A 13,921-nucleotide genomic window follows, 5' to 3' on the forward strand; every position below is an offset into this window, starting at 1 on the left:
GGGCTTGAATCAAAAGAAGAAAAAATATTCTTTACCTCAAATTTCATGAAATGTAAAGAAATAATGAAAACAAAAAGACATTTGCCACTTAAAATCTATTTTGACACTTGTGCGTTTGGTGATTTGGCATCTTTATTATAAAGTACAAATGCCCCAGATATAGTTTATAATTCTCTGCTCGGGCTTGTGTTACCAGTTCTCTAAACCAGCACATGTTAAAATGTCTGCTTGAGTGCGTGGTTAATTTCAGCCATGGCCTGGCTGTGTAAACTAAGACCAGCCTTCTGGAACTAATACATCTCTCTTCCTCTCTAAAAATCTCCCACCTCCTTCTTTTCCCCTACCTATCAGAAACCATGTAATGAGAAGTGAGCTATTTCCCCCCCCACGCCCTCTCATCAGCAGCTGTCTCTTCCAACATTCCTTCTTATATTTCTTCATTCCAACACAGCCCTGAACTTAGCTTATCTTAAAAGTCAAAGACAAAGTCAACAATAAAGCGATGGAAACAGCCCTAAGACATGAGAGGGGGGTCAGTGGTGTTGCAGTACAATGTAATACAAATATTTCTCTCTCTCTCTCTCTCTCTCTCTCTCTCTATCTCTCTCTCTCTCTCTCTCTCTCTCTCTCTATATATATATATATATATATATATATATATATATATATATATATTAATGTGATGTATAGTTTTAGTGCTTAACTGGTCTATGCTTGAACATTGGTGCTTTGTTACAGGGAGGATAAAATGTAAATCAGATAATGGTGTGGGGGTGTGCTGCTTGAAAGCTCCCCGAAGGGTGCAGGTGGAAGCCACAGGGAACATCTGTCGGGGATAACAGTGGCTACAACGGATTACTGTAAACTTTATGAGAAGCAAGAAATGTTGAGACAGCGTCTGACACCAGCGGCAAACGGCCATCATTCTGCAAAGGGACGATGGCCTCAATGCACCCTGGACCAATCAGACGAAGACGATTCCACACTTCCTCTTTGAAACATTGTGTAGGTCTGGGGCAGGAACAGATAGCTCTGTTCGGACTACACTATCTCTGCTAAGGCTAAGATAGGGGTAGCTGCGGACCCAGAGCTCTGAAAAATGTATAGACTCCTCTGTCAAGAATAAATTGATTGGCTTTTAACACGTCGTTATAATTGTAATTATTTCATGAAAACGAACACGCATGGAACCTCGAGAGTTAATAGGTGATTTTAAAACACAGGTTCCTTTAATATATATATATTTATTTTTTTATTTGTTTTCGTGACAGACACCTGTGACTTATGGTATATTTGTTATGATAGTATAGTATGTAGATTAACACACCTGAAATTGTTTAAATCTGTGTATCATTTGTACTTTCCAGTTTCAATTTGCTATCGAAAATCAAATAATAAAGTGATTTTTTAAAATGCGTTTTTAATTCAACAAGATTTTTCATATTTCAATTGTTGGCTCAAATCAAAAATACAAAATGTAAAAACAGGAATGAGTCAGATTTTAATATTTAATTGCTCAGGTTTACGTGACCAGGAAGTTTGATAACGAGCAGCAGTAAAGCCAAGTTAACTTGTTGGCCGCCGTTTTTAATTTTTATTTTCCTATACTGAATTATAAATGGAAAGTACAAATGATACATGGATAGTTTAAAATACTGACCGCAATTAAATACAGTCAACACTCAAAATTGGAACGATTCCATGGTTAAACAACCAGACCTAAAATGTAAAGCAATATTCATACTTCAGCATGTTTAATCACATACAGTGATTAAAAGCTTTAACTTTGACTCCTTCAGCTGACTGACTGTATTTCAGTTATTTATTGGAAAAACATTCAAAATCTGACCAAATCAAGAAGTGAACAGCTTATTAAAACAAATGTGTTTGTGTTGTGAAGGTCTGCCATACAGTAAATTAGTGCAGGTGGTTATGTTATTATTTTAGTGCATTGAGAAGTCAATTCTTGACATAAAGATAATTTAAAAGTACAACTCCACCCCCGTAGACATACTGTACTGTACTTACAGATGAGTGCTGTTTGAACCTTACCTTTCCAGCGACAGAGGCTCCTTGGTCCACAGAGAAGCTGCGAAAAAGGCAATGACGACAAATTAGTCACCAGGCAACAAGCGGAGCGGCTGACAGTGCACACAAATGACAGCATTATGATATAATACTTTTTGTGACAAGGCATTGCCTTTTATGACCTGACCTAAGTCATATGATAGAGTACCTGCTGAATGAAATCATTTTCCAAAATAGGACAGTTTCATTTCAATTTAATTTTTTTCCCTTTTTATTCTTACTTCCAGACGAGTCTGTTATGCTTTACATGCTTGATAGCTGATTATACGTTTCATACCTTGAAGAAGGGAACACTGAGTACTCTGCCCAGTGTGCACACACCAGTTGCTACAGCACCATACACTATTGACTGAGCTGAGTGCTGACAATTACGTCTGGGCTGAAGAAAGGCGCTTGTAAAGAACTCAACACAACATCCATCCATCCATTTTCCGTAACCGCTTATCCTCACTAGGGTCGCAGGCGTGCTGGAGCCTATCCCAGCTATCTTTGGGCGAGAGGTGGGCTCAAACCTGAACTGGTCGCCAGCCGATATCGCAGGGCACAAATAAACAAACAACCATTCGCACTCACATTCACACCTTCAGGAAATTTAGAGTATTCAATTAACCTACCATGCCTATTTTTGGGATGTGGGAGGAAACCTGAGTACCTGGAGAAAAAACATGCAGGCTCGGGAAGAACATGAAAACTCTGCACAGGCCAGGCCGGATTTGAACTCCAGTCCTCAGAACTGTGAGGCAGACGTGATAACCAGTCGTCCACCGTGCCGCCCCCAATAAAACCTTTCATTCCTAAATAATAGGATGTTAAATGAGCCTATAATAAATAATGTAGTGTACCCTTTGAAAAACACACCTTCATTTTCATGAAATAAGCATCTTTGCATTCAGGAAAAGGCCTGCGCAAGGTGTCACCGAGGCTTTTCTTTCATTCTGTGTGTATTACTTGTTTCTTTCATAGATATGGAAGACCAGTTTTTCTAGAGTCATTTACTGTAGTTCCCAATCTAACAAGAACTTTTGTTGTCTCGTATTGAAACAAATGAATGGAAGCAGTCACAGAGAGCAGCCATCTGTCTCTTACAAAGCAATGCAATAAGCATGACAGAACAAGTCACTGGACATTCTAGCACATTTTTCTAGTTAATCAAAATGTTAAGTGACTTGTGACTTGCAGGATGGAGGGTGGTGGGGTGGGGGGGAGGGGCTCCAATCATGAGCAGAAGATGGGTGGATCACTTGTGGCATTTTCAGAAGAGGTCTGGCCTTTTCTCGTAAAGCTGCAATTGCTGCTTGTTTTCTATGGAAATGGTGTGATATTTGCTATCAGAGAGAAGGATGTCTGATCACATTCGACGTGAAGGATATGCTGTTTTTTTTTGGTACCTCCTTCATTCACCCCATTTTTTTTTTTTTTTTTTTCCTGCACAAGTTTCAAATCCCAACCATCTGTCTATTTTTCATTATGCTAATGGGTAAAGAGAGATATATGTTGATGTTTGTCAGTGATAAATTGTCTTCTTTAAACTGTTGGCCAACTATATTTATTCACAGACACAGCACAAGAAAAACTAGTCTGTCTTCTCTTTGTGTAGTCTTTTTCCTGTGTTACCGATAATCAGATTCTTAATAAACATCAGCGTTGCGGATCTTAAATCCCCATAGCTTTCAGAGGTCAAGCATGTTGGAGGCTATTGTGTGTGTCAGTCAGGAGGTGGGGTGCGGGGGAGGGGAGGGGTTGGGGGGTTCTAGAAGAAAGTTACCATAATATATGATCTATGAAAGGAATTGGCCTGTTTCTATGCATTCCTCTATGTTAACTTCATTTGTAGTAGCCAAAGATGGATAACCAAATACTGCAAACTTTTGAACGCAATAGGAATTGTAATTGACGGCTTTAGAAAAAAAAAGACCAATGCAGTACTCCATAACACTGTACCTATACTGTATAGCAGTAATTATTCACTCGCTTTGCTTAGATTTACACCGCAATATTTTCAAGTATGATATACTTTACTCAATTTGGCATTGTTTTATTGTGGTTTTTTTTTTGGGGGGGGGTCACGGGGGGAGGTGTCACTATGATTTTCTACAATGGCCTAACTGTGATATATAGTGACACCAGTTGCTTTGCCATGCTTTGATAGCTTACAAAAAGGTTTTGATGTATCCTTGTGTGTACATCAACTTTTGTGGAATATTCACATTGGTGATTCCACTTAAATTTTTGGCGGTGTTCAGGCAGAGCCACGCGTTAACTAGGACAACCACGTCTTCGTCTCAGGAAAGATGCTGATGTGTTGTACATATGGAGACACAGGGCATTGTTTTTTAGATCTATCTACTCCGGGACCCGGTTTCAAAAATTAACATTTCTGGGCTTGTCAAAATCATCAAAACCTTTGCTGATACACAAAAACATATTTATGTGTGCACGGGGTCTTCGGGGATAAATAGGTGGGTTTCCATCGACTCCATAGACTGCAGACGCTCTCGTACAGTGCAGATGCTTTTCTACTTGCTCTGCTTGCTTTGTTTATTATATTTTTCTTGCTGATAAACTTGTTTTTCTGCTTCCAAAGAAATTAGAAGAAGAGACTCCGGGATATTTTTAAACTTGTGGGACTGTACTTTTTTTTTTTTGTAGGTACAGTCATTTGTTTCCATATTCCAATATTTTTTGATATCCCATTATGATTACATGAGCGTGACCTGCTAATTAGCACCAGCTTGCTATTAGCAAGGAGACCAGCAACAAGATGCCTCCCTTTTCCACTGACGACTATCACAAACTGCTCCAGAAAATGGTGGTCCTGGAAACGGAAATCCACCGTCTTGATGTGTATGTGGATATAAATGGGCAGTCAGGGAATGAAACCACTTTACCGATGTCTCAAAATGGTGAGCAGAAGTGTGCTAACAGACAGCCATTTAGCTCAACAAAGAGGACCGATGTAGACTGTGGAAATGGTAATTGTTCATCCAGTAGTTCTCCCTGTAATTTACTGAGAGCAAAGCCCAAAGATATGGGACAACATCTAAAAGGAAGGACACAACACCAGCAGATTACCGAGGAATCCGGCTTGGCTGCGTTGCGTGCTTCTTCAACCCCGAGAGAGCAGCCGTGGACGGTCATTACAGCGAAGGGCAAGAAATGAGGACGCGGCTCATTGCAAAACATTGACATCAGACTTACAAATAGATTTGAGCCACTTTTACAAGACCCTGGCCAAGAATGCTCATCCCCCACCACCACTGAAAGGTAGGAAACGAAATCATACAAGAACAAAATGCCATCCCAAATGTTCATAGTTGGTGATGGAGCTGTCAAGGATGTGAAACGTTTTTACAGTGAGAAGAACACCAAAATACTGTGTTTTACCAATCACATGGTGTCTGATATCTTTAAAAACCTGGAGATCACTAATGAGCACCCAACTGTGAAATCTGTCATTATACACACAGGGGTTCTGGATGTTGTCAAGCAGCAATCAGAGGTATTGAAGCGAGAGTTCATTCATCTCCTAACAAAAGTGCAACATTTAGATACTGAGGTTTTCATAAGTGGACCACTCTTAATGGTACGATCTGGAGATGAACGTTTCAGTAGGCTCAGTCAATTAAATAAGTGGCTCAAAGAGTGTGTACTGCACTATCCGTGAGTTTCATTGACAAATTGTGCGTTTTTTTGGGAGAGCAGACATCTTTAGAAAGCAGACGGTTTCTGTCTAAATAGACAATTGGTTAAGTTATTGGCTGCCAACATTTTTTACTGTGTACGTCATTAAGCAGCCCGAAAGGAAAACATTCACCTTGTTGACATGGCTGAAGGACAACAAGCGCAGAAGGAGTCTGCAGTTGTTCCCAAACAATCGGAGGAACAAGAGATAAGGCGACACGAGGCGCGGATGGATTCATCAGCGTCACCCAAACAATCGGAGGAACGAATGAGGAACGAGGCAGCACTTGGAATCTCTCGCTGCCCCATTGGAGCAAAGCCCAATGCAAAACTCACTCTCTACTAGCCTAAATGAAATGTTATGTGTGACAGACAGGATAAAGGCTATTGTCAATATTGGAATCCAATGCACACCACGCCAAGATCTTCCTCCCATACCCCCTCGCCTGAAACCAACGTCCACTGAGATGTGAAGGGCTGCAAATCTATCTGCAAATCTGACTGATATCTGCGGGGTCTTTTCCAGAATATGTTAGACCCCAATGAAGATCAGGGATTTTTCATCAATTACGAGGGAGAGAAAGTTGGTCAAAAAATATGGCACAAAAAAAGTAGAACTACAAACTTAGTGAAGATAAAATGTGACTCTATCAAACCATTGTCTACAGTTATCTATGCGAGACTAGGTCTTTTCAGTATCAGGTCACTGGGTAATAAATCAATGTTGATTAATGATATCATTACAACCTATCATCTAGACTTTTTGGTACTAAATGAAATGTCGTTAACAGAAAGTAGCTCTAATACCATTTTAAATGAGGGAACACTAGCATTTTTTAATTTTATGAATAAGTGTTGGATAGGGGGAAAAAGTGGTGGTTTTGCTGTTATTTTTAAGTCATTATTTCAGTGTAGAGAAATTATACTGGGTGATTTTAGATTCTCGGCACGGTGGACGACTGGTTTGAGCGTCTGCCTCACAGTTCTGAGGACCGGGGTTCAATCCCCGGCCCCGCCTGTGTGGAATTTGCATGTTCTCCATGTGCCTGCATGGGTTTTCTCCGGACACTCCGGTTTCCTCCCACATCCCAAAAACATGCGTGGTAGGTTAATTGACAACTCTAAATTGCCCGTAGATGTGAATGTGAGTGCGAATGGTTGTGTGTTTGTATGTGCCCTGCGATTGGCTGGAAACCAGTTCAGGGTGTACCCCGCCTCCTGCCCGATGTTAGCTGGGATTGCCTCCAGCACGCCCGCGACCTTAGTGAGGAGAAGCGGCTCAGAAAATGGATGGATGGAAATACATTCATGGCTATACACTTTTAGCCATGACTGTATTGTCCTTTTCTATTATGGTTGTCTAAAAAAATCCTGACATTATTCTGGCATTTAGCAAATAGAAATTATTTTGGTAATCCTAATCGACCTAAAACAGGAGAAGTGTAGTCAGATTTCATGTCAAAGTCAGGAAAAAAAGTGTCTTTTTAAACAGTCAATGGCTGTATCTGCTGTGACTGCTGTGTGCGCCTTGGCCTGATAGGGGCAGTGTGGTGAGATGCATGCATGGAGCTCCCTACAAAAATTCTGAAGTTGTCCAACCAAGCTCTATTTTCGTAGAATGCACAAAAGCTGGTCTCCCTTGATTTTCGTGCAAACACAAGGTTTGCTGCGCGTGTTTGCCAATTTGGTAGACCGGTCTGCGCCAACCTGGGGGTACCTGTGCATTGAAGGTGTGTCCTTTGACATCTACCCGGCACATGACTGAAAGTCTGTCTAAACGTACGCTTTCTCAGACCACAAATTTGATCGGGTCACAGGGCGATACACAAGTCCTGCGGACAGGTACATGGTGGATGTCAGACGTACTCCATTTGTAAATACAGTATGTGAACAGTGGGCATCTAACTTTCTGAACATTGGTGAAATCAATTCATTGAACGTATTATTATTATTAAATTGTTTAAATCATATCATATATAACGGCTACCACAGTTTTGGGGTGATGGGGGCACAAGAATAAATGGAGGAGTGGGGGTGTCTCCAATGTCTCACTTCACGACACAGATCTGTGATCTCCCCAAAGTCAACTTTACATTCTTTGCCCGTGGAGGTCTGCTTTCAGTTCCCTATAAACATACTTTACGCGCTTCGATCTTCTGGAATCAAGCAAATTTGTTTCTTCTTCTGCCATGTAAAAGATTTAAAGGGAAAAAGAGGAGCCTCTTCAATTGGACAGGATTAAAGTTGGCAGAGGCGGCACGGTGGCCGACTGGTTAGAGCGTCAGCCTCACAGTTCTGAGGACCCGGATTCAATCCCCGGCCCCGCCTCTTTGGAGTTTGCATGTTATCCCCGTGCCTGCGTGTGTTTTCTCCGGGCACTCCGGTTTCCTCCCACATCCCAAAAACATGCATTATTTGGAGACTATAAATTGCCCATAGGTGTGACTGTGAGTGTGAATGGTTGTTTGTTTGTATGTGCCCTGCGATTGGCTGGCAACCAGTTCAGGGTGTACCCCGCCTCCTGCCCGATGACAGCTGGGATAGGCTCCAGCATGCCCGCGACCCTAGTGAGGAGAAGCGGCTCAGAAAATGGATGGATGGATGGATAAAGTTGGCAGTAATCATGACCAGATCAGCGCAGATGTACACCTCTGAATCAAATTGTGAATTGTCCAGATAGCCCCAGCCTCCATGCCATTAAAATATACAAAACCATTAATTGAATAATTGATTGTTAATTTTCCCCATTATCAAGCAATTTGGTCAAATCCAGTATTATGTCCTGTGCAAAACTCACCCTGCCATACTGCTGTTGGCGGAGCTCTCTGCAATCTGGGAGCTGGCAATCCACTTGGTCTCACCAACCACTGTCCTGGCATGAGGCAGGCGGCCCACATCTTTCACCGTCATCATCAGGTGCCGCGACGACTTCAGTACCCTGACAGCTTCATCGTGCGGGATGTTCAAGAAACTGCGCCCGTTAACTTCCAGAATTTGATCCCCAACCTGCGAGGAGGGCAAGGAACAGAAAGGACTGGTGGAGGGGCAAGACTGCAAGGGTTGACTGGGCAGAGACTGTGACATGCATAGGTACACAGGTTAAAGGTCACAGAGAGGTAACAACAGATGGAGGAGGTACAGGTGATTGAAATAATTAGGCTGTTGTACATTTTTGGTTAAAAGTTTGGACCCTGCCATCTTGTAAAGTGAACAGAGACAACGGAGAAAATTATCATCTGCCTATGGTTAATGTGGAATGAAACTTTCATCTAAACTTTATGTGACTAGGCAGAACCAAGGAAGTACAAAAGTATATACACATGGTGTATATATATAACTAAAGGTGAGATCTTTAAATAAGATGCTTCTTAGATGTTTTTCATCACAAAAAAGCCAACAGTGGTGTGTGTCATCATATTTGCATCAGGATGCAATGTATTGCAAATTATTTTCATGCCATTGCTCCGTTGGCCAGTTGGTAATGATAACACCCATGGTGCAAAACAGAAATACTGTATACAGAATGCAACATTGTATAATGAGGCACACCTTAACAGTTTCTTGAAAGAGTTTTGAAGAAGTTTGAATTTTGGCCAACTGTGCATACACCCCAAGTGGCTCCCCTTTTCGGAACAGTGGAGGTTGGCATGCTGCTACTCTGTCAGATATGCTGTGACTTGACTCTTTGTTCTGCACGTGTGTTTCCTCAATTTCTCCATCCTCTTCAAACTATTAAAATGTCAAAAGCTGACTGAATTCCACAAAGAATTTCATTAGGCTGGATGGTGTCTTCTCATTTTTATATCAGGTGGACGAATAAATGTCTTAAGGACTGTACGCATGAGCTGTGTACTTCATTTGTAATATTGTTAATATTCCGGTAAGTAATATCAGCCTTATCATGGATGGTATGATATGGCACCGCCCGATTGCTACCTCGCACGACAGCATGACTGTACAGGAGGCACACCACTTCCTCAGTTCTGAGTTGCACTTTTTTCATTACACTACCATTGCGTTTATTATTTATTAATTTATCATCATTTATTAAAATGTATTAATCAATTGAGAGTCAATTACCTTTGCACTGCAATGCATTTAAGAATTGATTATTTCCCCCCAACCGCTATATTCAGAAAAACTATAACTTGACATCTAATTGCTGCCTCTTGAAGTAAAAAATATAAAATGTACCCACATCTACAATACATCAAGCTGAAGCACTGTCTTTGTCCCATCCGGAGAAAACAAATGTACCTTTGATACATTCAGAATCTCATGTTTCATTTGCTTTTCTGTAGATGTTTGGTGAGTTCAGCACCATATGCTGGTATAATTTAAAAAATACTTATCAATCATTGTTGAAGTGAGTGTTGGGTGTCACTCACTCAACACTACCAGTTTGGCCACTTTTCCACTATTTCCTTTCACCCCTTCCTTTCCAGCCTTTGATACTACCTGAAAAGCTGGGCAATTGCTAGGTCGCCACCATTCTGTGTCGGCACCTTTCACACGGAATAGCGGCACGGAAATCCAAGGACAAAGCTATCCCTGACAGGCAGTGCCAAAAGGTCTTGATTGCTCTGCTCACACCAAACATTAATTGATTTGGAAATACAACCCCAATTCTAGTGAAGTTGGGACGTTGTATTAAACAAATAAAAACAGAATACAATGATTTTTTTTTTCAACCTATATTTAATTTAATACACTACAAAGACAAGATATTTAATGTTCAAACTGATAAACTTTATTGTTTTTAGCAAATAATCATTAACTTGGAATTTTATGGCTGCACCACGTTCCAAAAAAGCTGGGACAGGGTCATGTTTACCACTGTGTTACATCACCTTTTCTTTTAACAACAATCAATAAACATTCGGGAACTGAGGACACTAATTGTTGAAGGTTTGTAGGTGGAATTCTTTCCCATTGTTGCTTGATGTACAGCTTCAGCTGTTCAACAGTCCAGGGTCTCCGTTGTCGTATTCTATGCTTCATAATGCGCCACACATTTTCAATGGGAGACAGCTCTGGACTGCAGCCAGGCCAGTCTAGTACCCGCAGTCTTTCACTCCGAAGCCACGCTGTTGTAACACGTGCAGAATATGGTTTGGCATTGTCTTGCTGAAATAAGCAGGGGAGTCCATGAAAAAGACATTGCTTGGATGGCAGCATATGTTTCTCCAAAACCTGTATGTACCTTTCAGCATTAATGGGGCCTTCACAGATGTGTAAGTTACCCATGCCATTCGCACTAACATCACAGATGCTGGCTTTTAATCTTTGCGTCCATAACAGTCCGGAGTGTTCTTTTCCTCTTTGGCCCATAGGACACGACGTCCACAATTTCCAAAAACAATTTGAAATGTGGACTCATAGTAGAGATTCAAGTTGCACTTACGGATGTAGCACAGAACTGTATTTACTGACATTGGTTTTCTGAAGTGTTCCTGAGCCCATGTGGTGATATCCTTTACACATTGATGTCGGTTTTTGATGCAGTGGCGCCTGAAGGATCGAAGGTCACGGGCATTCGATGTTTGTTTTCGGTCTTGCCACTTACATGCAGTGATTTCTCCTTTTGATGATATTATGGACCGTAGATGATGAAATCCCTAAATTGTACATTGAGGAACATTGTCCTGAAACTGTTCGACTATTTTCTCACGCACTTGTTCACAAAGAGATGAACCTCGCCCCATCTTTGCTTGTGAATAACTGAGCAATTCAGGGAAGCTCCTTTTATACCCAATCATGGCACCCACCTGTTCCCAATAAGCCTGTTCACCTGTGGGATGTTTCAAACAGGTGTTTGATGAGCATTCCTCAACTTTCTCAGTCTTTTTTGCCACCTGTCCCAGCTTTTTTGGAGCGTGTTGCAGCCATAAAATTCTAAGTTAATAATTATTTGCTAAAAACAATACAGTTTGTCAGTTTGAACATTAAATATCTTGTCTTTGTAGTGTATTCAATTAAATATAGGTTGAACATGATTTGCAAATCATTGTATTCTGTTTTTATTTATGTTTAGCACAACATCCAAACTTCATTGGAATTGGGGTTGTATTTTACCTTTTAGAAAGATGGTGAGATTATGGGCAGAGAGGCAAAGATGTGATTTGGATGTAATGGTATTGCATCGAAGCTTCCCTAAGAATCTACTCACAATGGTTTCAGGTGATATTTATGCTGTAGACAGCAAGCCTACTGTATGCCTTGATGAGTATCGATTGTGTTTCAGGAATAATAGGTCCGGCATTTCCCCTGTATTCAACTTGCTACTTGTATTGCTTTCTGTCGTTTCCTCTCCCTATCTTTCTCTTTCCTCATTATTCTGTCCCCCATTCTCCTATCCTCTCCTTCATTACGCTTCTATTTGAGACAAGATGGGCCCTGCTCTGCGTCACAAGCATTTCGTTTTCCACACCAGAGATGCTGTACCGCTGCTATATTCAATACAATACAACAAAAGCCATCGGATGTGTGAATGATCAATGCTGCAGTTAGATAATAACACATTATGCAAAGACGACAGAGAGTAACTTCAGGTAGCAGAATGTCAAATTGTATTGTTGTTCTGAATTAGGTTGGAATCACAGACTAACTCACTATAAGACATACAGTGTTGGGCATTATTTTGACATTAATAAGGATATACCATATATCATTTGTGTGACCATCAATATATTAGAAGAAAAAACATTCACATACTGTATATTTAACTGAAGAAAAGAAAAATGTATAGAAACAGGCTTCTATAGTCAAAATAGAACTACGTGTGAGTGAACCAATGTTTTTTAAAGTGATGTCACTCCAGATGCCATCCTAACTGCAGTTCTTCAAGTCCTGTAAAAAGTCTTCTTTTTCTTTGACTCCACAGAAGCGTACCAGTGATAGAAAAGACGAAATTATGATGGCCATTAGAACCACGAATAAACCTTTTTACGACATAGGAGTATTATTGCGAAAATAATACAAAATCCTTTTTCGAAAATGAGATTCGGGAACACCAACAAAAAAAAGAAATCTTGTCATGCCATTATATTTTCTAGAGATCATTATTTTTTTGTTGTGCATGTGAGAGCCAATATATTGTGTTAACAGAATTGGAAATTTTACAAAAAAAGTGTGCACAATAATATTAATAATAAAAATTGATTTAGAGCTCTTCATATACAGTTGTATATTTTTCAACCCAAGAAGAAAAAAGCAAATTATGCATGAGATTAATATAGTCAACTATGAACTGTGCCATTGTAAATGATCGTAGCTCATATTTATTGATGTTATAATTTATACTCTACAATAATGCCCCCTTTGGCCAGTTATACCGGACGCAGCTCGCGGTGCAGCATTTTACAGAAAGGACAGGCTATAAAGAGCAGCAGTAACTTTAACTTAAGCAAATAGTGAGCCCACACTGATTGCTCTGACTTTTAGTTTATTTGATTATTCAACACATTATTAAAAAGCATACAAAGCTTTTATAAAGATTTATTTTGTATCGTTAAAAACAAATCAAGATATGCAATCATTATTTACTTTTGAAAATAGAAAAAGTACAAACATTTCTCTCTGTTAATATTTACAATGCCCACTAGGGTAATTAAGATATTAAATGGCCATTTGTCATTCTTGTATTAAGCATGATTAACTTAGATGTCAGAAAAACATCAAAACATGTTACCTGCTTGTATTCATTCATGTGACTACACTTACTGACTGCATCAACGCACACATCACTGATTGTCTGGTGAGTCTCCACTCTTGAAGACAATCTACATTACTGTAGTAGCAGCACTGTGTAATAAGATATTCCCCTTGTTTCCGTCTGCTGTGCTCGCTGGCTTCCACATCATGTTTGAAAGGAAATGATTCACTTCATCTATAGGCAGATTTATATTCAAATTGTGAATCACTTGGAAAGTGTATGTGACAAATCATATCCTGTGTCTTCTCACTCGAAGTGAAGCTCCCTCCACGCGCCCCACCTCCTGGCTCTCCTCGAGGGTTGGAAGCAGACCAAAAAGACAGACCTGAAACCTTGCATATAATTAATGATCTGTCCCCCCACCTTAGTACCTGGACTAGACTGTGAGAGGCACCAAGTGTAAAACGGTCTCCATACTGCCCAAAAAACGTGAAAAGG

At 40.3% G+C, this 13,921-nt stretch overlaps 1 protein-coding gene across 4 annotated transcripts in view; it reads right to left on the bottom strand.

Annotated features, from left to right (window-relative positions):
- whrna (whirlin a) overlaps positions 1–13,921 on the bottom strand; it is a 203,115-nt gene that overhangs the window by 52,325 nt on the left and 136,869 nt on the right. For 2 of the 4 annotated variants that reach the window (XM_061698026.1, XM_061698025.1), the window contains 2 exons: positions 8,567–8,775; positions 2,053–2,089 (listed from right to left, as the gene is read on the bottom strand). In XM_061698026.1, coding sequence (XP_061554010.1) covers positions 2,053–2,089; positions 8,567–8,775 — 246 coding nt within the window. Of the gene's footprint in view, positions 1–2,052; positions 2,090–8,566; positions 8,845–13,921 lie in introns of all 4 variants that reach the window. The other 2 variants (XM_061698024.1, XM_061698027.1) reach the window with 1 other exon arrangement.

The sequence above is a fragment of the Phycodurus eques genome, chromosome 15 (assembly GCF_024500275.1).
Source record: "Phycodurus eques isolate BA_2022a chromosome 15, UOR_Pequ_1.1, whole genome shotgun sequence".
Taxonomy (NCBI): domain Eukaryota; kingdom Metazoa; phylum Chordata; class Actinopteri; order Syngnathiformes; family Syngnathidae; genus Phycodurus; species Phycodurus eques.